Below are 25528 nucleotides of genomic sequence, written 5' to 3' on the forward strand. Positions count from 1 at the left end.
CTGAAACTACTTTATAATATTCTTCACCTGAGTATTTTCTGGTACCATAGCTTGAATTCTGGCCACTAATTTGTATGAAGGGAAATTTTCTTTTTCTGTGTAGAAACTTTCAGCCATGGTCAAAATGAGCAGCTTTATTGCTCGCAGTCCTGCACAGAGGGTGTTTGTCTCATTCACCTTTATGCTGATGATATAGCCCTATGGAGTTTAATGGAGGTGGGGGGGTTAGCCCTAAGCTTTTTCTTCAGCCTCTGTGGACCTCAGGATGCTCAAAACAAGATCAGGGTCACCAGAACTGGATTTAGTAGCTAACCCTCAAGACCCAAGCCAGCTTATATATTTTCTAAAATTCCTACTGTTTCCACTTTTGGCTTTGCCAACTCCGTAATCTTTCAAAAAGATACTTTTATGTTTCAGCCATCATTTTTCATTGTTTACAATGGAAGAGTCATTTAGGAAATCTACTGTTGTATACATTGTAAATGAAAGATAATTTTAGATTTTTTTCTGTGCAGTTAAAGACATGTGCTGAACTCAATTCCTGAGGTTACTGTGGGTTTGGACATTTTTCATGCACTTTCTCCTCTTTTACTGTAGTGGTAACTTTCCTAAAATAATAGCAATTTTTCCTGTTTTGTGTGTGAAATGTTCTTTGAGAGTAAATGAAGCAATAAGATTAATTGCGTTGAACCCAGTCTTTGAAGAATCTAGGCACTCATGTATGTCCTTAGGACATCTGGCTTAATGAATCTTTACCCTCCTAAGGCTGTTTGGGAAATACTTTCTTAGGAGAGAATGTCTCAGACCCAAAGCACATAATGTGTAGTTCATAATCAGATTTTAGTTTCAGTTTGTTTACTTTTGTATGGTAGCTTTTTCTTTTTCTTTTCTTTTTTCCCTTTCCCCTTGGTTAGAGATAATCAGGTGTCTTATAGTACAACTATATCATAATAATCGTACTTTAAAAAATGTTTGCAGTGGAAGTATGCGAGACCTAACAGCCCAAGTGACTGTAACAGCACAATTCCCAGAAGTGACTATCCAAGCCCTTGGAGAAGATGAAATAACATTAGAATCTGTGCTTCGTGGAAAGTTTGCTGCAGGTAAAATAATGTTGCTGAAAATTTAGCAACATTATTGCTAAATTTAATAAGATTAATAATAAACATATATTAAGATAAATAATATTAAGCATATATTGCAGTTCCTTTAAAGTGGAAGAAAAAAAAGCAGAACTGCTTAGAGTGGTCTTATGTAACTATATTACATCTACAACTACATATGTATTAATTTCTACCTACTTGAGCACATTGTCATTGAATCTCCTGGGGTATTATAGTTCATTTTTCCTTTTTGCAATACCATATATTTTATATCTCTTAGTATTGAGTATCTGCATTTGGAAAGTAGAAATGATACATGGCTGGTTTTCCTTTATAATTAGTAAGTTTTATCGGTGATGAGTTTAGATTAGAACGTGAACAGTCTTACGAGTAGAAAAACCTGATTGTAGTGACCTAGGTGATACAATATATTCTGAAAGTCTTATTTCTTAATTCTATTAATCTGAACAAGATCTTAATAATAATGATGTTTTACATTATATAATACAGCAGAGAATTAGACCAGAGAAGCCATTAAATTATGGATTTCAGTCTAGTGAAATATGTTGCAGAAGACTTTTCTGAAAATGAATTTTATAGCCATCCTGCCTAGCAGGAAGACAACAAAACATATAGATCAGTAATTTAGCTATTTATAGTGCTATTCTCTTGAATATTGAAGGTAATAACAGTACTACTCTTACATACTAGGTACTGTAACAACTTTTCATTGAGGTAACTACTAGGTTTCTCTAATTAGGCACTATTCTATGTAACTGAGAATCAAATAGGTTAAGTAACTTGGTCCCAGTTACATAGAAAGCAAGTGGCAAAAATGAGCTTTGAACCCATGCATTCTTGGTCCCCACTGTGCCATGCTATTTTTTTTAAAACTCTTTAGTCTCTCTCAGCTATAATCTAGTATATACAGCTATTTATTTGGATGCATGGTAGACATCACAAATTTAGTAGTAAAAATTAACATCATTCATCTAGCTGTTCAAGGGAAAATTCAGGGTCTAGTTCTTGATTTTTCTGTATTACTCACCTGCCTGTATATTATTCATCAGCAAGTAAATCCTTTTAGTTCTGCCTCTGAGATGAATCTCCAGTCAATTCCCTTTTCTCTATTCATGGCCACCATAAGCATAAGGCACCATCTCCCTACTTCTGCTCTGGTCCCACCTTATTGTCCATTCTCTGCTTAGCATCTGGACTAACATTTAAAAATGTAAATCAGATTGTCACTGTCCTGCTTAAAACCCTACAGTTACTTTAGATTGCATGAAGAATAAAATCCAGACATGACTAGTCAGAGGCCAAGAAGGGCTTCTGATATTTCCTATTATTATACTGGTTATGTCTCGTCTTCTCAGATTTTGAACTCTTCAGTGACAGAATCATGAGTTATACTTTTATAACTCCCCTAGCACCTAGTTTAACTCTTAAGGTATAATGTAGTAAAAATATGAGTTTGGGAGTTAAACAGACTTGCGATCCACTTCTGGCTCTGGTATTTGTAGCCATGTGGGTTTTGGGCAAGTCATTCATTCATACAGTTGTATGAAAGTTTAGTTGCCTTATTTCTGTATTGAGGTGTAACAAGGAGTAAGTGAGATAATGTATTTAAGCATATAATATGGTACCTTTACTGAATGGTTACTTTATTATTATTGCATTAGTAGTTGTTCAATTTATTTTACTAATTAGAGGACCACTCTTCTGTAAATGCTTAGATTTCAGTTTGGAGATAATGGCTGTATATTATATATGTAAAAGAGCTAACTGCTATTTAGTTTTGTTGTATATATACAATATTAAAATAAGCAACATTTTTGTTTTTTTTCTTCTAGGGAAAAATGGACTTGCTTGCTTGGCTTGTGGTCCGCAACTTGAGGTAGTAAACTCTCTAACAGGAGAGCGGTTGTCTGCATATAGATTCAGTGGAGTGAATGAACAGCCTCCTATAGTCCTAGCTGTGAAAGAATTCTCTTGGCAGAAGAGAACTGGATTGTTAATTGGATTGGAAGAAGCAGAAGGGAGTGTTCTCTGTCTTTATGACCTTGGTTTATCAAGAGTGGTTAAAGCAGTTGTTCTTCCTGGAAGGGTAGGTACTGCTTAAGATATGTGGACATTCTGCTTTCAAAACCGAACCCCTGCTGGTTACATGCGTGTGTTCACTTTGTGAAAATTCATTGAGCTATATACATTTGTAATTAGATTACTTTTATGGAAGTTTGTTGTTTTTCATTAAAAAGTTTAAAATAAAGAGGTTAAAAATATATTATCAAAACAACATAACATTTAAAATAAAACTTTCTTTGGACAAAGAAGATGTGGTGTGTGTGTGTGTGTGTATATATATATATATATACACACACACACACACACACGTATACACACAATGGAATATTACTCAGCCATCAAAAAGAATGAAATAATGCCATTTGCAGCAACACGGATGGACCTAGAGATTATCATACGAAGCAAAGTAAGTCAGAAATATTAGAAAGTCTAGTGTTTAGACTCTAAAATATTTCAGTGTATCATATTTTAGACTCCACATATGATATCACTTATATGTGGAGTCTAAAATATGATACAAATCAACATATCTATGAAACAAAAACAGACTCAGAGATAGAACAGACTGTGGTTGCCACAGGTGGGGTGGGGGTGGGGGTGGGTCGGGGAGGGAAGGGATGGGAGCTTGATATTCACAGAGGCAAGCTATTATGTACAGGATGGATAAACGACAGGGTCCTGCTGTATAGCGCAGGGAACTGTATTCAATATCCTGTTACAGACCATAATAGAAAAGAAAATATGTGTATATATATAAAGAATATATATCTATGTATATGTATAACTGAGTCACTTTGCTGTACAGAAGAAATTAACACAATGTAAATCAATGAAATTTAAAAAACATTAAAGTACAACTTCCTTATTCTTGGTTAGAAAATTACAGAGTAAAAATAGTGATGACATGTAGTGTTCTTATATATGAAAAGTATCATCTGAGTTTTGTTCTTACATCCAGTTGTGTTTTATGAGGATACCAAAAGTTTATAAAAATATTATATTCATCACTATGCAATTTTTTCCTTGCCTGTTTTTTTCTCTTTTAATTTGAGACTGTAGCCTTGCAGCAGTATGTAAAATATGTCTTTATTACCATTTAAGATGTGAATAATATATTTAAATAGTGAGTTCATTTATATTCACCATTTATTAATTCTAACATATGTATGCCTTAATATGCCAGGCATCTTATCCAGTAGTAATTATAGAAGTTCTTTGAATTCAGGTTGTTTCTTCAGCAGATTTATTACTGCTCTTTTTACATGGTGAGAAAATGTGTACACTTACAAATACACACAGACAAAAATCATGGAAGAGTAGAATTCTTTTTCTACCAGTGTGAAAGAAGTATGCACTTTACACACAAAAGTATATGTAACTATGTATGCATATATATGTATGTAATGTATATTGTCATAGAATAGAATTTTTAAAGTTAAAAGGGAGCTTAATGACAAAATAATAATGTTTTTATAGTGAGGAAGCCAACCCAGTGGGCTAATGTGGGGTCTGAAGTAATTTATAGCCTGGTATCTTATATGTACTTGCCAGTGATGATGATTTTAAAGACAGAATTATTTTTGGCAATTTATTGAGTGCTTACTGTAAATCAAGCTATGTGCTAGATTTTGGGGGTAAGTAGATGAATTGAACTTGGTACATGCTGTCCAAAAAGGCTTGTAGTCTAGTGGGAGAAGACAGATTATAGGATGATAGCATAAATATAATAAGTGCTTTGATAATTTTAGCACTTGGAACGTGGAGAACACCTGGATGATTTCTGTTCAAAAAGGTTGGACATTTTAGGCAAAGAGACCAAAGTGTAAAAAGTCACAGAGTATGGAACATTTGGAAAACTAATGTTATTCAGAACGGCGGGAGAGAAGGGAAGGAGGAAGTGGGTGCCAGAAATGGTGAGGATTGAGATTGTGAATGGCCTTATTTGCAGTTAGGGGCCTCCTCTTAAAGTCTGTGGTGAAATCATTTTAAATTTAAAGTGGAATTGTAGTGTAAAAAGCTATTTGGTTGGGGTAGTTCAGGTAAATAAGGATGATGGACTGAACCGAGGAAGTGGCATAAGAAATGGAGAAGATGGGACAGATTCAAAGTAGATTCCAGAGGTAACATGGACAGGACTTGTTGATCATTTGGATAAGAGTAATTGAGAAGGAATAAGAATTAGATAAATTATTGGTTGCTTAATTGGATGAATGGTTGATATCACATGGAATATAGGGGAAGGAAAAGATTGGGAGAGGAGTGATAGATACCTTCAAAAGGAGTTCAGTCAACTAGCTCTTTTTTGACTAGGGCACAGTATCCCCTCTTAAATTTGCTTTTAACTGCCTCACTTTAAAATTAATTAAGGTAGCATTGTCGATAACTTCATGTATAGTATTTATATGAGGAATGCAAACAGATCCCTTACCCTTCACTGAAGGAATTAAAGAGAACATGCTTTAGTATTTATAGACATTATTACATAATTTAGAAAAGGAAGACAATCCATGAAATTACAGCTTTCAGAATTAGAAACACTAAGGAATGTTTTGTGTACTAATGAAATATTGAGAAAGCCAGGGTTTTGTCTGTAATAATAAATTACAACCTGAAACAAACTTTAACCTTACATTAACACATAAACCATTGATAGCGAATTTCCTCTTTTCTTTCTAGGATATTCATCAGTATTATAGTAGAAATCACCAAATACTTAATTATCAAATATCATACCTAATTAATTTTTGTGAATTAATAAGAAACAGAAGGAAAGCTAAGTGTAAACTAAAATACAGACTATTAGGTACAGACATTTAAAATTTGACTCATGAGATGAAGAGGAAAAATACAACTCCATAATGTAGCTACAGTATGATTTTCTTTAAGTAATTTCAGTCCTTGTTAAATGTCAGTGATCCAGTTACTGCCAAAGCTTTGTGTGAAGTCCATTATAATGTAGCCCTTTTAAAGAAGGTTAGACCTCTTCAGGCTTTAGGGCATAAAAAGGACCTTTTTAAAAAAGTGTAAACAGTAAATTTATCTGGAATGATTTATTTTTAGTCTTCCTTAGAGAAGAGGCTATATACTTATACAGTAGCTGGTTAAGAGTTTTAAAGTGAGAAAAATCTAGGTTTCAGTTTTATACTTAATGACTGTGTGACTTGAATAACTCGGCTATTCTAAGCCTCAGGGTGTTTCATCTTTAAACAGATAATTATATATAGTCTGATATCAAAGGGTTATTGTGAATTGATTAGCATAATGTCTGGAATATAGTAAAGTCTTGATAAACATCAGTTATTATTCCAACTGCACCATGTGATTCTTGTTATATCTGAACATTTCATTATGTTATTCAGATTTGCAAGTATCAAATGCAGATTTATGGTTCTGTATTGGATAATGTTAACATCTGTATAACTAATACCTGCTTTAACCTCAAAATTTGTTGTGTTTTCTCACTTTGTATAAGAAAAGCAAATGATATATTCTGCTTTCTAGGTAACAGCTATTGAACCTATAATTAATCATGGAGGAGCCAGCGCAAGTACTCAGCATTTACACCCAAGCCTGCGATGGCTTTTTGGTGTGGCAGCTGTGGTAACTGATGTTGGACAGATCCTTCTTATTGACCTGTGTTTGGATGACGTGTCATGCAATCAGAATGAAGTAGAGGCATCAGGTAATTAATTAGTCATTCTTTGCTTGAAACCAGAAATTAAGCACCTGAGTATTCTGATGCAATGGATTGATTTTTTTTTTAATAGTCAGAAAATGTTATATAGAAACTTCTTTATGTATCTTTTTTTAAAAAAATGTTTGCTCCTATTTTATTGTTTTGGGCACTATGGAGATTTTTTGCATGAGTTATTCTACTTTATTGATGAAGTGTTTATAGACTAGGTCTTGAAAGAGATAGGGGTATGTTTCCAGATATACACTTGAATAATATATTCAAGTTATTAAGTAAATGCCAGAAGAAGGGCTGAAAGGTATAAAATCTTGTTCCTACAGTAAGCCCAAGATAGAAATAAAGCAATAAATAACAGTAATTTAAAAGTCTTCCCTCACAAAATAACATCCTAAAATAGAACTAACGCTACTTAAGTGAAGAGAGATAATTTTCCCCCTTTAATACTAATGCATATATTTATAAATCTACTCCTCAAGTGTTTTTTGTTTTGTTATTTTTGTGATTTATGAGACTCTTACTTGATTGGTTTATGTAGGGAGGAGAGCTAACCTAAAAACTTCTAAAAATGTGTGTATTACCAATAAAGTTTCAGGAAAGGACTATTCCTTCAGGACCTTCTTGATTTTTAAAATAGTCCTCTTGGGACTTCTGGTGGTTCAGTGGTAGGGAATCCATCTTACAATGCAGGGGACTCGGGTTTGATCCCTGGTCAGGAAACTAAGATCCTACGTGCTGCGGGTCAACTAAGCCCATACCCTGTAACAACTGAGCTCAGGCGCCTCAACTAGAGAGCCTGTGTGCTGCAAACTACAGAGCCCACGTGCCCTGGAGCCTGTGCGCCACAACTAGAGAAGAGAAAACCTGCACACAACAACTAGAGGGAAACCCGTGTGCCTCAATGAAGATCCCGCGTGCCGCAACTGAGACCCGACACAGCCAAAGATAAATAATATAATAAATAAATAAATAATAAATCGTTAAAAAAAAATAGTCCTGTAATATTAGTGCAGATCTGTTTATTTATGGATCAGCTAAGAAATAGATATAAATAATCAGTATTTTGTCCCAATTTATAATGAGTATAACTAATAAGAACTGTTGGTATGTAATAAAACTGATTAAAACTGCAAGTGGTAAAAATTATGTTTGACCAGAAATTAACTGAAGAACCAGATTATCTGATCAAAATTTAAATCTGCAAAATATGACATGAAAAAGTTTGATTTGGTAGAAATAATGGCCACACATGCACTTAAGGAAAAAAAAAATTCTCATAGTGATGGAAACTATACCTGGAAATTTAATATGTATTAAGATCTGATTGATCTTAATAAAATCCCAGGTAAAGTTGAAATGAAAAGAATTGATTAGTATAAATAACAGTAACTAAAAATGAATTTGTAGAATATTAGAAATGATTTAACTGCTCTTTGTAGAAAATTGATGAAGGAATTAGTCTTGATGGAGTTTTGTTCCAGAGTGTTTTGTAGATGATATCGCTATAGGTCTAAGGCTAATTAAAATACCTGTATTCATAATTAAAACTCTTCAGATCAAAATAGTAGAGTTGAAACATGCTTTATTTCAGGAGTCAATAGTTAGTAGTTAAATTCAACACAAGGGTAATTTTATAATGAAACTCTGGATTGTAATCAAAGATCAGAATCAGTTTCTCAATTCTGAGAATTAGGAAGCCATTGAATTTTATAGCATACAAAAAGTTGAGTTTTGGGGTTTAATGCAAAATTAATTTTTTGTTTACAGAAGTAATTTATAATTACAGCTATTTAGACTTCACTGAAACACACACAACGTAGAAAATGAAGTTCCTAACATGATAAACATATTATACATACTATTTTGCAACTTTTTCAAACTTAACAGTATTTCTTATACATCTTTCCATATCAGTGCATATAGAGTCTACTTTATTCTCTTGAATAAGTTTACAGTATTCCATTTATTAACTAGTTATTTTGGCAAAATGTAATCACTTGCTGTTTTCTGGGGGAAAAAATCAGAAGCAGAATGGATTAGGAGGGTAATCATTCAAGTACAATGTGATAGGATTTTTTCCCCCTTCATAACAGCATTGAGGGAATCTGCTCTTGCACAAGTTATATCAATGAATGGGCCTGAATTTTTTTTATTTAAACATTTCGAACATCTTCAAGTAGATAGACCAGTATAAAAATTCCCACAAACCTGTTACCTAAATTCAAGTCAGTTTTCAGAATTTACCCATATGTGCATCTGTTCTCTTTTATTTCCCTTTCCCCACCTTCTCTCTCTCTCTTTCTTTTTTTTTCTTTTTTTTCTTTTTTATTTTTGGCTGCACCGTGTGGCATGCGGGATCTTAGTTCCCAGACCAGGGATTGAGCCCTTGCCCCCTGCATTGGGAGCACAGAGTCTTAACCACTGGACCACCAGGGAAGTCACCCTTCTCTCTTTTTTACTCTGTACTAATCTAAAGCAAATAACAGTTATTTTACTACATAATCATGATGTGGTTTACCACTGTTAACGACATTAAATATGGACTTACATTTGATGGTTTGCGTCTCATGTCTATTAATTTAGAGCCGTCCTCCCTCTATCCTGTCCTTATTCATTTATTTATTTTTAGTGCCACTGACTTGCTGAAGATGTTAGTTATCTGGTAAAATGCCCCACATTTTGGAATTATCTGTGTGTCTTCATGTGATGTCATTTACATTTTGTATTTTCTGCAATTGTTAAGTTAGCTCTGATTAGATTGATTTAACACTTGACAAGTATACTTCAGAAGTGCTGGGTATTTCATAATGTATCACAGCAGGAGGCACATGGTGTCTTGTTTCATATTCAGTGATCAGTGGGTTCAGATGACGACAGCATGATCCATCAACCTTTGTACCAGTGGTTCTTGGGTGATTTTTTGCCCTCCAGATTTTTGGTCATATCTGGAGACATTTTTGGCCATTAATACTGGAGGGAGATGATGCTACTTGGCGTCTGGTAGATAGAAGCCAAGGATGCTGTGAACATCCTATAAAGCACAAGACAGCCCCCACAGCAAAGAATTATCTGACCCAAGATGTCAATGGAGCCAAGGTTGAAAAACCATACTTTGTTTCATCCACTGAGATTGTTGCCTAGGTCTCTTGTGTCATTAGGGCTGCAAAAAAAGATGATTTTAAAGTTCTGTTAATCTAAAGAATAATTTTCTGATTAACTAGGGCCATTTGTTCACCTTGAAATACAGTTTGTACAGAAAAGGGAGAATAAATGCTTATATTACTATTTCTTTAAGTACTAATTTTCAGAGTAAGAAGCTGGTACTCAGCTACTTTCAGTGTTTCAATTCATTAAGGTCTCTTGTAAGTAAGGAGGGCAGGAACTCATGGGGTTTTATATATTGTACTTAATGTGTTTTATTCATTTTCATTATTTTCTTCTCATGCCCAAAAATGTCCTGTTTTTGCTAACGAAGGCACCTTCATGTAGTCTGACACATCCCCTCAGATTTTGATAGCTTCCTAGATTTCTGGCACAGGATGTGCCAGGCTCATCTTATATATTTTCTGCTTCTGACTTGGAACCAGCCATTCTCCAAGGGGAATATTTAGGTTGTTAGTTGTAAATTTGAATAAAGAAACCATCAGCTTTATTTATGATTGTTAAGGAAATTGTTTAATTCTTTTAAAATAAAGAGTCTACTTTAGATAATATTTGATGTGTACTATGAAATTTTTAAGAAATTATACAATAAATATACTTCGAAAATTATAGCATTTAAAATAAAGGCAGTTATTTTATAGTTCAGTATGCTTTGTTATCACTAATCTTATTTTAATTGACCCCAGTAGTTTTCAGTTGCTGCTTGAATAATGGGCAACACACTTGCTTTTATGATGTTTATAGTTTGTTAATCTTACTTGTCTTATTTATTTTTTAGACCTTGAAGTTATAACTGGTATCCCAGCTGAAGTACCACACATCAGAGAAAATGTGATACAAGAGGGACGCCATCTGTGTTTTCAATTAGTAAGCCCATCAGGAACAGCTGTTTCAACCCTTAGTTACATAAACCGGACAAATCAGCTTGCTGTTGGTTTTTCTGATGGGTATCTAGCACTTTGGAATATGAAAAGCATGAAAAGAGAGTAAGTACAACTTTTTCTCTTCGATTATGTGATTATTGGTAATTTCTTTGTGAATGTAACTTGTTCTCAATTACTAATATTTAAAAATTAACATAAACAGGAAAAGATAGGATAATGATTGAATGACTATGTACTTTTCCATTGCATTAAATTATAACTTTGTATAATAAAGGAGTGACCTAGCACATGAATTTCGGTTGATTCAGTATATTTAAAAGGCATTTCAGGGAATTTCCTGGTGGTCCAGTGATTAGCACTCTGTGCTTTCACTGCTGTAGCCCGGATTCAGTCCCTGGTCGGGGAACTAAGGTCCTGCAAGCAGTGTGGCTCGGCCAGGGGAAATAAAGGCATTACAGTCATTGTGGTGTTCAATTTGCTAGTAACTATGACTATATTAAGATAAACTATGTATTTGTATAGTATGAATTCTTCAGAAGTACTTTTCTACATAACCATATGTGTAAGGTAGTTTAATAGTAGTAGTTCTCAGTTCACAGAAAAACAAAAGCTTTTTTAAAAAGTTATAAAATACTGTGTTAAAAATTTTTTATGCTGTCAAAAACTTCCCCCAAGTATAATTATATTGATACTTTTCTATTAATCTTTATGTTGTTAAAATTGCTGAGGAATTGACTCTTTATTGAGGGAGGTAAGGCACTATAGGTTTTAAGTCTAATCTCTGTTAAGAGTTAAGTAGATACCTATTTGTCTCTTAAGTTGTCAATTTAATATTTATTTCTTCTTTTTTCTTCCAAGTAATATTGGAATATTTTCTTGAGTAATTTTTCTTGCAAATGAGTCAACAAAATATTCACCCTTGCAAACTTCCTGCTCAGTTCGTCTCACCAACAAATTGGTACCTCCTTGGCTGTGTTTGGTTATAAATATTTGCCAAGTTTGAAGTGAAGGAAAAAGAGAGAGGTAGAAAATAAAGATTCTCACCTATACCCATTTTTTACTGTTGGGTTCTTTGATGATATTAGAGTGTTACTAGCCCCTTAAGTAAACATTAACTGTCCTTGCACCTCCTCAAAGTCAAATTTTTCTGCAAAGTGCCAGTGATGAAGTGGCAATGCTATTGCCTAGTAGCTCCCTATGGGAAGTCCATCTCAACTCTCTTTGTTGATACTTTTTTATCAGCTCTTGTTTTTGCATAGCTCCCAAAGGAGTGCCTGGAGAACCTGGCTTTTACAGTGTTTTCTTTAGCACTATCATCCTTCACTGATCATGCTTTTCCAAAGGGTTTGTGAGAACTCTTCAGATTCTAACTCATTCTGTTGTCGTAATGGGGAAATTGACTCTAAACCCAAGCAGCTGAAATAGAGTGTTGTGGCAGTATTTAATCTCTTTCTAGAGTACCCGGTATTGGGGAACAGTACATCGTGGCATACGTTTACACGCCTGGAAGGACTAGTTCACACATGTGTATATGCATGTGCTTTAGTAATTTTAACCCTTCCCAGTTCTACCTGGGAGATGGGGTGCCATGCTCATTGTCTTGATGTCTTGTACCCTGTGTATTTTTGAAGATAAGACGATTGTATGAACAGCAGTTGCTCTAACCCAGATTCTTACATGAGGCATCTTCTTCCTTTTCATGAAATTATAACTTAAAAGTATGAAGTGTACTGATATTTGTGCCTGTTATAGATACTACACACAGTTGGAAGGTGGAAGAGTTCCTGTATATGCTGTCACTTTTCAAGAACCTGAGAACGATCCTCGTAATTGCTGTTACTTGTGGGCTGTTCAGTCTACACAAGATAGGTAAGTGTGATACATGTGGTTTTAAATATTTGTCAGGAATGGAGTAGCAGTTAATTTCTTTTGCAAAGCTTTGTACTGTGTTGTCCCTTTTTAGTGAAAGTGACATAAATTCAGTGAATTAGAAAGTGGTAGTTGAAATGACTTTAAAAGGGAAATGATTATTTCCGCATGTTTGAGTAATGCTGAGATATCAGTAAGAAGAAATTGTGCTTACTTGACCTGTTTAGGTGTTATTTCAGAGAGTAAGCCAATACACATGAGTAGGCAATTTCTTATTCCTTAGGCAATTTTTATGGCCTTCTATGTTCTCTCATAAGAACATTTTTTCTCTTTTATAATCTCATTCCTTTTTTCTCTTTGTTGTGTATGTATCTGTACTGTGTTCTCTAGTCCCTCTGCTTGCCTTTTGCAGTATATCTTTAGGGTTAATTCAGTTAATTTTTCCATCTTTCATAAGCTTTAATTTTATTCCAGCTATAGCTTGTGAGAAATCTTTCCTTTCAATTTAATTTCAAACTGGTTAAGCTTGTTCATTTGCAATGCTAGGACAGTGTAAGTATTGATTTTCTCTTATTTTTCATTGGTGTTTAGTACTTTCTTTGATGATCAATGAAACAGTTAAGTCTGTGGCATAAATGACATGATTTGATAACTGTTCCTAATACTTTCTCTTCCCAAGTCCGTACATGAATTGTGGTCAGCTTGGGTTTTTGTGTTAGATGTCTTCACTTTGAGGTTTTGTCTTACGCTTTAGTGAGTAAGTCAGTGAAGGAAGAATTGATTTGTCACTTTGTCAATCCTGGAGGAAAATAGAAATAAAAATATAGAGACAGCTATTGGGATATTCCTCATTAAGTGAAATCCGTATTTCCATCCATCTGAGTGTAATGTGGGCTGGCAGCAGCTTGAGTAATGTGCCTTGTGAAGGCTCCATGTGGTGAATGAGAAGGGACGTTTATCTGAACAATTTTTGTATCCCATTTATTTTTTCTTCCAGTGTTGCCTAAGTAAAGCACACCTATTGAAGAAAGGGAGAAGGACTATTAAGTAAAGAGTTATAGTCTCAGGCACATAAGATGTCACCTAAAATATGCAAGCAACATAAGCTTTAGTTAATTAGAATCAATAAATAATTAAATCAGTTATTATTTCAAAGGACTACATTTTGTGAAAACAGCCAAGTAAAACTAAATTCTTTACAGTGACCTCAGTTTTGTCACATGCACTCAATATTGTATGCAGATTAAATTTATTTGGACAATAAAAAGTGCTTAATGCATTAATATGATATTCAGTATTTCTCCTTAGCTAATTTCTGTTTCTTTCAGTGAAGGGGATGTTTTGAGTTTGCATCTGCTTCAGCTGGCCTTTGGTGACAGAAAGTGTTTGGCATCAGGACAAATTTTATATGAGGTAAATGGTAATGGTAGTATGGGTTCAGAGTACCATTTTGTTCATTGTTTGCCTGTTTTAAGATACTGAGATATTGAAATGTTATTCTTCTATTCAAGTTAATACTGTATTCGTAATATAATGTGAAAAGTATTAGATTAGGGATCAGGAGACTGGTATTTTACCAAGGTAACAATCTTAAAATCTTCAGGTGTCACTTTCCTCTAAAATGAGGGAATTAGACAAGACAAACTTGTGGCCTAATTGGTAGCCAGGAAAAATAACCCCACTTTCTTGCTCTAAGATAACAAGCAGTAAGCCATGGGGTGACTTTATAGTCTTGTCGCTTGCAATTGTGAAAGAGGGTAAATGCATCTACGTTTTGCATGACTATTTTTCTGGCTGAATTCTTGAGGAAATAGTGGGGTCCTGCTAATAGCCATATTTGGTTAGCCATCACATTAACTTCTCTAGAACAGGCTTTCTTAACCTAGTATTTGAGGGTGTGTGTTTGGGTTTTAGAGAATTTGTGAAGTCCCTGAATTACGTGTGGCATCTTCATGATCACAGTGTCTGCGTCGTCCCTCCCCCCGCCCCCCCAATCCTCCAGTTCCACGTCTGTGGATTCAACCAATCTCAGATCAAAAATATGCGGGGGGGGGCGGGAGGGAAATTCCAGAGGGTTCCAAAAAGCAAAACTTGAGTTTTCCGTGCCACAGCAACTATTTACGTAGCATTCACATTGTATTAGGTATTATAAGTAATCTAGAAATGATTTAAAGTATACGGGAGGATGTGCGTAGGTTATATGCAAATATTACTCCATTTTATATGAGGGACTTGAGCATCCAGAGATTTTGGTATCCGAAGAGGATCCTGGAACCAGTCCCTCATGGACAGCAAGGGGCAACTGTATGCATTTTTCTGGGGAAAAATTCATAGCTTTTGTCAGATTGTTACAGGGATCAGCGAACAAAAATTTAAGGACTACTGTTTTAGAGCAAGAACTTCAGTGAAAACACAGAAGTAGGTTTGCTGGTCTAGAGTATACGTATATATAATTTTAATGCTTAGGTCCAGTTTACCCCCACAACCAGTAGTGCATGAAGGTTCCCGTGTTCAGTAACAGCTTTAGAAGATTTCTTGGTAATATTTTTGGGAGACTAAATTTAGTCTTTTATTTGTGTTTTATGCTACATAAAATTTTAGAACCCTTTTCAATAATTTGTTCTCTTCAGTCTTTTAACTTTTTTGTTTTCTTTGTATTGTAAGAAAACTCTTTTGGAGAACATTTAATTTTAGAATGACTTTTTCCTAGAATCCTATTAGGATATAGATTGCTGTACATTTTCTATTTCAGGGGTTAGAGTACTGTGAAGAAAGATATACACTGGACCTCACAGGTGGCATGTTTCCTTTGAGGGGCCAGACTGGTAATACCAAACTGTTGGGATGCCAAACTGTAGAGAAATTTCGATCTCATGGTGACAGGGAGGAAGGCATGAATGAAGGTTGGTTAAAAGTACTCTTATTATATACCATGTGAATACTTGATTTAAGATTTATCTTGATTTAAGATATATGACAGGTATTGTTTTCTGTAGTTCATTGGAATACTAATTGTGGAATATATTCAGGTCTGTATGAGATATGAGGTATGTCTTGCTCTCCAGATTGCCATGTGTAGAACTCAAGAATTGAATAGATTAAGAAAATGAGAAACCCTTGTATTTTGATCCAGCTCTCAAAACAGACAGACATACAAAAAAAGGTCTCTAGTTGTAACTAGTATGAATAGTCTCTGAATAATGTTTACCTCTGTATTTTTTGAGACGTATACGGCAAACATGCTTTGGTTGCCTTGAATTTTTTGTCTACTTTAGTGTCATTCCTTCTTCCTGGTAAACATCCTGGCATAGTGAAAATTGCATAGATCTTAGAATCCAACCAACATGGATTCAAGTCCCAGCTCTGTCACTAGTTGTAACCTTTCATAAATTATTTAACATTTGTGACTGAGCCTCTTGTTTCCTTACCTGTGAGTGGAATAATACATTTATACCTTCTGCAAAGGGTCGGTTGTGAGGATTGAATGTGATAATGGGATAGTTTTATTTAGTTCTGGGAATGTTCAGTGGGGCCCTGATTTTGTTTGTTCTTACTGGGATTCATTCTCATGGTTAGCTCATTCATTCCAGAGATGGCCTCTGTCCTAGTCCCCGCATCTATATTTGTGATCCATTCTTCACATCCAACTAAACATGACAAAACAGAACTTATCAAACCCTGTCTCTTATTCCCCACTCACATCTTCTTTTTTATATTCCCTGTTAGTTGTGCCTCAGATTTTTACTTTCCTCTTTCCTTCTATTGATCTCTTAACTTTGTTCCTATCCTTCTAGGCCAGCCACCATCCAGGTACTTATGTCCCCCCACCCCACGCGTTACCATATAGCTGGATCAATCCTTCTCAACTAGAATTCTTCTAAAGAATTAAGCCCTAAAGCCTAAAGGCATCCATTTTAAGTATTGATATTCTCTGGTAGCAGTGACATATTCATGGGAGAATTTTCATTCAAATCGTTTTCTACTTTTCTACCTACAATACCTCAAAGTTGCCAATGAGTACTTTTTAATAAGGTCTTCTTGAAATAGAAAAACAGTCAACATACAATTGAATGAATCTCTTCTTATAGAATAAATGATAGAAATGTGTCTTGACAAATCAAATCAAATATGAATTAAGCCTCTTAATTTATGAGAAAGTCTTGCTCTAATTTTATTTGGGGGATTTATTTTGAGATTATTTATTCTATTTTTAAAGATTATCTTCTTTTCTTTTAGCTTTGTCTCCTGATACCAGTGTTTCAGTCTTTACTTGGCAGGTGAATATATATGGACAGGGAAAGCCTTCTATATATTTGGGGCTTTTCGACATAAATCGTTGGTATCATGCACAAATGCCAGATTCGTTAAGGTATGATTTTTCTCTCTCTCTCTACGTATATGTGTATGTATTTATTTATATATACATATATAGGAATTTTATGTGTAGCAGTTCATTGACCTAATGTGTAAAATTTTCTTTTAGATCAGGAGAATATCTACATAATTGCTCTTATTTTGCATTGTGGTCACTGGATTCTGTTGTAAGTAGGACTTCTTCACATTACATCTTGGATATATTAGTACATGAGAGAAGTTTAAGTCGAGGAGTTCCTCCTTCATATCCACCTCCTGAGCAGTTTTTTAACCCAAGTACTTACAACTTTGGTATGTATTTCTTTAACATTACCTTTTGAGAAAAATAACATGCAAGAGTATGTGTTTGTATTTGTGTTGTGTGTATATGTGTGTATAGTGTATTGTTCATTTCTCATTGTTATTAGTTAATATATGGATAAGTTAGGAAGTTAACTTGATATATGCACACAGGAAGTTTAGTGTTTATATGTTTTATAGAGAAATTATCACTATTTTGAATTTGCTAGAAAAGGTATTAACTATTTCATATTAAGTGCACTTGTGATAAGGTTTGGTATCTTGTTAGGATAGAAATACCTGGACAAATTACTTAAAAATTTATTGTATGTAGTAATTCCATACCTTGCCTTAGAATCTGTTATTAGGATAAATTTTATTGTATTAAAACCATCCCAAATATAATATGTAAGTGGATTTTTTTTTAATCTTTTTTTTTTTTTTTTTTTCAGATGCCACTTGTTTGTTAAACTCAGGAGTTGTTCATATAACTTGTAGTGGTTTTCAGAAGGAGGTAGGTAACAAATGACAATTTGGACAGAGTGTTTCTTCTTGAACTGAAGTCAGATCATGGATTTAAACTTTACTTAGTGTTATTTATATAAACTATTGTTTCGTCTTAAAAGGTAGCTTCTGCTAGGTTTATGAGATTAGCCGCTAGTAGCATCAGTTACTGACGGCAGCCTTCTAGGTTCTAAGGTATTGGGATGTTTTTAGCAGCTTTATATGGATGTTAGCTCCTGAACCCCAGGCAAAAGTAAAGCAGTGCTTTACTGCATCCCTTTTTATCCATCCTCTTAATTCTCTTCCTTCTCAGAAAGCTTATGGGTAAATGAAGTAATGCAAAGAAGATACCTAGCACAGTGGCACAGTGACTGGCCCAGAGTGGGTTATGACTGTATGTTGATAAATGAAGCAATGCAAAGAAAGTACCTAGCACAGTGGCACAGTGACTGGCCCAGAGTGGGTTATGACTGTATGTTGAAAATACTTTTCCAGGAAAACACAAAGTGGCAGACCCTTTAAATGATAATCAGCTAGATGTGGATGAATGCCATATTTATACTTCATATCAGATCTCTTTCACATTAGGCCAAGAGGAATAAACTGCAAGATTTTTCTTTTGTGTATTAAGTTTGTTAAGATCTGTTACCAAGTCTGTCAGCTTTATAGAAGGTAACAGGGTTACCTTACATATAAACAACTTAAAATACCCTTATCAGTAGTATTATTTGTAACTAGCAAGCATTGGTTACCTCAAGAACCTATAAGCACTTTTCCCTGCAAGAAGTACAGAAATGTAGTCTTCCACAATTTTCATTCAGTGCCTTTTAGTTTTATTCAAAATGTTAAGTGTAAAGTAGGGTGATGAGTTTATTAGTTATTCTTAAATTTGATTATTTGAATTGAATAGTGACTGATATTAATCAATCTATTATAGACTTTGACTTTTTTAAAGAAATCAGGACCATCTCTCAATGAAGTCATTCCTGATAGTTACAATCGATGTCTTGCGGCTGGCCTTCTCTCACCAAGACTTATTGATATTCAACCTTCCAGTTTAAGTCAGGTGAGAGATTTTTAACTCTGTTGTTTCTTTTGGATCACATGTTATTAGCTTTCTATTATAACAAAAATCTATTAGATAATTTCTAAAAAAGTAGATTAAGTAGTATAATGCCAACTCTGCAAGTCAGTAGCTGTGGTTCTTGGGTTTGGCTTGAAATTCATACTTGTAGGACCCAATAGGCCTAACTTGCCACCAGGTCTATAGGCTAGGAAACACATCATGGCTGCATCAGGCATGTCATGAGTAGAAGTCATTATAACAGTCGAGGGGCCATTTTCTAGCCCCCAGAGAGAACAGCTTAGGTGCAAGAGAATGAGACCACATGTGTGGAAACCATCTTGACTTAGGTGAATCTCACAGTCTATAGCCACAAATTAGGGTTCCCAATATCAGCTTCCCTGGGAACTCGTTAGAAATGCAAGTTCTTGGTTCCTGCCCTAGAGCTACTGAATCAGAAACTCCAAGAGTAGAGCCCAGCAGTCCGTATTTTAATAAGCCCTTGAGGTGATTTGTGATGGTTTGAGAACCACTGCTCTATAGAAACAAATGTCTTGTGAAAGCCTCTTAGTGAAGATTCCAAGTTCCTGTAAAACACAAGACAGTTATGGGAATCAGACTTAGTCGTGGAAGCCAAAATCTTAATTTCCTAATGGATATATAAATAAAAATATTGTAAAATCCACTCACAGTTTTTATAGTCCCAATACATTTTACCAGTCAGATGACATTCTTAAGCAGTGTTGCCAAAAAAAAAAAAAAACCAGTGTTGCCTGGTGATAACTTATAATTCACATTTATTTTAACTTGATGTTTGCTAGTAAAATGTGCTTAAAGAAGGTAAACCAATCCCAGGTCATTTTCCTGTGGAGAAGGAGAAAATGTTTTATTAACTTTCCCCTCAAGTAGTTTTGGAATTAAGTTATTTAAATAATTGCAGGTATGTAACATAATGAATTGTTAGGGAAAGAGCCTTTTAAATATCAGACGAAATGTAAATATTGCTGCTGGTGATTTAACACCTGCAGTTGGAATTTAATGCCTTATTTCATAGAAATAAGAGAAATTTTCAATACTATTACCAGGGGATTTTTTTTTTTCTTTCTCTCCCCCCTCTCCTTTTATATTACTGTACTGAGCAAATATTCACTGTGCAGTCATGTACAGTTGTCCCTCTGTGTCCACAAGGGATTGGTTCCTGGACCCCCACAGATACCAGATTTCAAGGATGCTCTAGTACCTTATGTAAAATGGCATAGTATATGCATGTAACCTATGCACACCCACCCAAGTACTTTAAATCATCTCTAGATTAAAGTACTTAGTACAGCGTACATGCTATATAAGTAGTTGCTGGCACATGACAAATTCAAGTTTTGTTTTTTGGAACTTTCTGGAATTTTTTTCCCCTGAATGTTTTCTGTCTGCAGTTGGTTGTATTGTGGATGAGGAACTGACTGTGGACATCTACATAAACATTGCCTTATATAACTTTAGTTTTTTCCTGGAGTTTCCAGATGGCCTTAACAAAAACCCAAAAACCCTTGCCTAGCCTGCCATTCACACAACCTTAATTTTTTCTTTTCAGTTTGTTTTTGCTCTGTGTAGAACCCCATTAGACAAATGTTGACTGTCTGAGTTGATCTTAGGTTAACTTATGTTTGCTTTCCAACTGTTTGTCTCATTTGCCTCTGATTTTATTTTCTGGGAGATTTCTTCATCTTCCTTTCTTTCTTTTAGATTTTAAAAATTTAGCCCCAATTTAAAATTTCTGTGAGCTCTTACTCTTTGATCATCCTTTTTTCATAGTATTCTGTTCTATTTTATGGATGAAATATCTTCTCCTAGCTATGTATGTTTCAGGTTTTATTTAGTTCCATGAATTATCTCTATTTTCTCTGGAGTTATTTTTATTATTGTAGTCTTTCTGATCTGGTGGCTATCCTTAAATGTTTGGTGGTTCTTAGTTATCTTTTCATATGTTAAGTGAGTCAGTAACAGATTATAAACTGTCTTTTGTGTATTTTGTGTGGATAGAGTTCATCCAGAGGTATCTTTTACTTTAGGAAGATAGATTGGATATGCACCATTTTAGTTGAGAAACGCAGATTTTTTTTCTGGGACTATTCAGTGTCTCCAGAGATCTGTCAGGCTGGCTCCACAGTTCTTTGCTGCAGGGTAACAGAAGGGTGGGGACTGTCTGTTCTAGATACTAAGTTTGAACCTGTTGCCTGTATTCAGTCCCATGTTTGATCACTCTTTAACCCACTTTCCTCTGTACCTGGATTCTCCAAGAACTTAACCTGATAGGATTCTGAGAGCCAAACTGGCTCTATTCTCATCTATAGTTCCCCTCTGTGGGGACTCTAGGACGTGGTTTCCTTCACACTGCTAAGTCAGTCACCTTTCCTCTGCTTAGTACTGCTTCTCAAAAATTTTGTTGAGCTGTCTTATCCCATGATGCCTTCCCTTCTCTTTTCTTTGTCCTTGTTGATTTATACCTTTTTTGACTCTTTACCATCGTTTTAGTGAGACCCAGTGATGATGTAGGGGTAGGAAATAAAGGCTGTGGTGTGATGTTCCATTTTTAGACACAAATAACAAGGATTTTTTTTTTTTTAAGAGAAGCCTGTTTGGAGACTGGAGCACTTTACGAGAAAGCCTCATTCTTCCATCAGCTGGATCACGTCCAAAATATTTCATCTGAATTTCTTGGCCAACTTCTAATCCTAAAGCAGTGGGATGTTTAATCTTCCGTTGATCATGTTGTGTGTTATGAAGCAGTGCTGCAGTCATATTTGGATATAGTTTAACCATTACTCAGTGTCTCTGATTTCAGTTATTGTGGCGGTGTACACTGCTCCCGTTTCTAACTGCTGCTCTTGATCATCTTCGCAGATTTCGGGAATGAAGTCTCTTGCTTCATGCATAGCACTGGATGTTGGTACAAATACAGAAAACGTTTCTTCATCCACCTGACTAATAGTTACTCCTGTTTCAGCCTGAAGTTATTTTTAATTGATATCCACCTGGTCCAACAAATTTTGCTCACTTTAGTAATGGAACCTGAACAGTTTCTACAACAGGTCCACTTTCTTTTCTAGATGCTCGAGGTTTTGAAATAGTTTTGTTCATAATCTTCTTTTGTTCATTGCGAGTAGCATGATCTTTTTAGCCCATCTGTTTGGTGCATGTTCTAGCAGAATTGTTAATATGTTGTGTAGAAGAAATCTCTTCTGTCTAATGGTCCCTGGATAATCTGTGGGCTGTGCATTTGCATTTAAGCTAGCGGGCTTCCATTCCCCTCCCCTCCAAGAAAACAAAATGGAAAACACAAGATTCAAAATGGCTTTATGCAGCTCTGAATTAGATTTATTAAAAGACCTCAGGTAAATTTTGCCCTGGTGGCCCTGCTCATAGGGCCCTTTGGTCAGGAAATGAAACTGACTATCCTTCCCTGCCAAAGGCTCCAAATTAGTATTGTGTGGGAACTGTTTATCATCCTTAAGGAGTTGGGCACTTTAAGTGCTCTATTTAATTTTTTTACTTTAGGGAATTAATACTGATTCCTCCCCACCCCCGCTGCCATTATAGATTATCAAGTTTAGTTAAAGCAATGATATCTAAGTTTTAAAAAGAAAAGTGAAACTAGAAAAAAATTACCTGTAACTCAACCATGTTAATGAAACAGCATTTAATGTTTTCTGTGATTATTTTGAATCTGTTAATCCAACCCTTGTTGTTTTTTCCACTTATATAGATAATACATGAATAATTTGAATTGAGAAAATTGACTAAAGTATATGGAAGTATGCAAATATTGGCATTTTGTTGACTTTTTCCATGTATCTTCTTTAAAACTTTATTCCTAGAATAGACCAAATTGAGCTGAATTGGTTAGTGATGCATACACAGAGGTAAAACAAAAAGAAAAGCAACACTCTTGCACTGTTGGTGGGAATGTGAATTGGTTCAGCCACTATGGAGAACAGTATGGAGGTTCCTTAAAAAACTACAAATAGAACTACCATATACCCAGCAATCCCACTACTGGGCATATACCCTGAGAAAACCAAAATTCAAAAAGAGTCATGTACCAAAATGTTCATTGCAGCTCTATTTACAATAGCCCAGAGATGGAAACAACCTAAGTGCCCATCATCGGATGAATGGATAAAGAAGATGTGGCACATATATACAATGGAATATTACTCAGCCATAAAAAGAAACGAAATTGAGTTATTTGTAATGAGGTGGATAGACCTAGAGTCTGTCATACAGAGTGAAGTAAGTCAGAAAGAAAAAGATAGATACCGTATGCTAACACATATATATGGAATTTAAGAAAAAAAAATGTCATGAAGAACCTAGGGGTAAGACAGGATTAAAGATGCAGACCTACTGGAGAATGGACTTGAGGATATGGGGAGGGGGAAGGGTGAGCTGTGACAGGGCGAGAGAGAGTCATGGACATATACACACCAACAAACGTAAGGTAGATAGCTAGTGGGAAGCAGCCGCATGGCACAGGGATATTGGCTCCGTGCTTTGTGACAGCCTGGAGGGGTGGAATAGGGAGGGTGGGAGGGAGACAGACGCAAGAGGGAAGACATATGGGAACATAGGTATATGTATAACTGATTCACTTTGTTGTAAAGCAGAAACTAACACACCATTGTAAAGCAATTATACCCCAATAAAGATGTTAAAAAAAAAAAAAAAAGATTCCTAGGGTTTCCCTGGTGGCTCAGTGGTTAAGAATCCGCCTGCCAATGCAGGGCACACGGGTTTGAGCCCTGGTCTGGGAAGATCCCATATGCCACTGAGCAACTAAGCCTGTGTGCCACAACTACTGAGGCTGCGCTCTAGAGCCCGAGTGCCACAACTGCTGAAGCCCACCCGCCTAGAGCCCATGCTCTGCAACAGGAGAAGCCACCGTGATGAGAGGCCCATGCACCGCAATGAAGAGTAGCCCCCGCTCGCCGCAACTAGAGAATGCCCGCGCGCAGCAACGAAGACCCAGCGCAGCCAAAAAAAAAAAAGAAGTGATTGCTACAAAAGGCTGGGGAGTGGTTACCAGGGGGGATGGCAGGAGTGAGTGGGATTTGCTTTTGATCAGGTAGGAGGAGACAGGGCTTCTGGGAAGTATTCTCAATCTAGACTTGGGCCATAGTTTGATCAGTGTCCACTTGGTAATTATTTGTTAGTTGTATGTATGGTATATGGACTTTTTGATATGTATACTTTCCTGTATCTCTTTATCCCTCCATATACGTGAAAAGGATGATATATATGTAATTTCATATATTGTTGTCAGGATTTGTTCTTCTGTTGATTACGTATTTGTAGGTTTTACCTTTTTTCTTATTGGGTTGTCTTTATAGAAATTCTTTATTAAAATATGTAGGTATTTATCCTGTTGTAAATCTTACACATATTTCCCCCATCATTTGCTCTTCACTGTTTTATGGCCTCTCTTACCACATTCAAAATAATATTTTTAGAGTCAAATGCATTTTATAGCTCTGGCTTAAAAAAATTTTCCTAACACCTAAATGTTTCTTTAACATTTAAGGCTATAATTCATTTTTGTGTGTCATATAAGGTAAAGGTACATTTTTCTTTTTGCCAGATGATTAGTCCAGCTGTGCTATATCATTTGTGAAACAGAACCCATGATATCCTTTTATCATGCTACTGAAATATCACCTTTATCTGATATTATATGTCCATATCTACTGGGTTCTATTTCCAGGTTTTTATCTTGTTTCATAAATCTGGTTACCTATTTCTATACCATTTTAATATACTGCTTTGATATTTGGTAATGCAGTCTCTTTTTAATCTATAATTTTTGAAAGTTCATAGGCAGTTCTTTTTTATTAATTATAAGATGGTTTTATCCAGTGCTTCTGTTGGAAATCTTTTGGGAATTTTATTATATTCACATGTTAATTTGGGGGAGAATTGGCATTTTTATAATCATCTAGGTATAAATGGTATATCTTTCCAATTATTTAGGGTTTGTTTTACATCTCTCAGTAAGAGTTTATGATTATTTTCTAGTGGGTTTCTTTCTATTTTTATCCCTAAGTGTTTTGTAGTATTTTTATGAGTAGACCATTTTCCCTATGTTCATTTCTAGATGGAGTTGATTTTTGTATATTCATTTGGTATCCACTTAACTAAATTAGAATATCTTAGATTTTCAAGGTATGCAACCATCAGCAAATATAGGCTTTCCGTGCCCCCCCCCCATTTTTGTTTATTACTTTATTTTCTCATGGCATTTGGTAGAACCTCTACAAACCATAGAAAAATAATTGTACTAGCAGACATCCTTGTTTTGTCCCTGATTTTAATGTAAATTGTTCTGATGAATCTCCATTTAGAATCATGCTATTTTTAGTTTTGGAGAATTTTTATCATATTGTAGCTCCCTCTTCCTGTTTAACTTATCTATTTATTCATATGATTCCTTTTTTAAAAAGTCTTTGCTGCTGTAGTGAATGAA

General features: G+C 35.1%; 1 protein-coding gene and 1 pseudogene across 4 annotated transcripts in view; one reads left to right on the forward strand and one right to left on the reverse strand.

The window, feature by feature from the left end:
* AHCTF1 (AT-hook containing transcription factor 1) overlaps positions 1-25528 on the forward strand; it is an 83978-nt gene that overhangs the window by 12985 nt on the left and 45465 nt on the right. For all 4 annotated transcript variants that reach the window (XM_027122385.1, XM_027122386.1, XM_027122387.1 and 1 more), the window contains exons 2-12: positions 979-1103; positions 2957-3210; positions 6690-6870; positions 10820-11027; positions 12678-12794; positions 14123-14207; positions 15547-15697; positions 17031-17163; positions 17278-17459; positions 17900-17961; positions 18889-19017. In XM_027122385.1, coding sequence (XP_026978186.1) covers positions 986-1103; positions 2957-3210; positions 6690-6870; positions 10820-11027; positions 12678-12794; positions 14123-14207; positions 15547-15697; positions 17031-17163; positions 17278-17459; positions 17900-17961; positions 18889-19017 — 1620 coding nt within the window. In that variant the 5' untranslated portion in view covers positions 979-985. The remainder of the gene's footprint in view (positions 1-978; positions 1104-2956; positions 3211-6689; positions 6871-10819; positions 11028-12677; positions 12795-14122; positions 14208-15546; positions 15698-17030; positions 17164-17277; positions 17460-17899; positions 17962-18888; positions 19018-25528) is intronic.
* LOC113628591 (polyribonucleotide nucleotidyltransferase 1, mitochondrial pseudogene) lies at positions 20119-22233 on the reverse strand (annotated as a pseudogene).

Source organism: Aethalodelphis obliquidens, unplaced genomic scaffold (assembly GCF_003676395.1).
Source record: "Aethalodelphis obliquidens isolate GAN/ISIS:26980383/991018 unplaced genomic scaffold, ASM367639v1 scaffold24, whole genome shotgun sequence".
Lineage (NCBI taxonomy): Eukaryota > Metazoa > Chordata > Mammalia > Artiodactyla > Delphinidae > Aethalodelphis > Aethalodelphis obliquidens.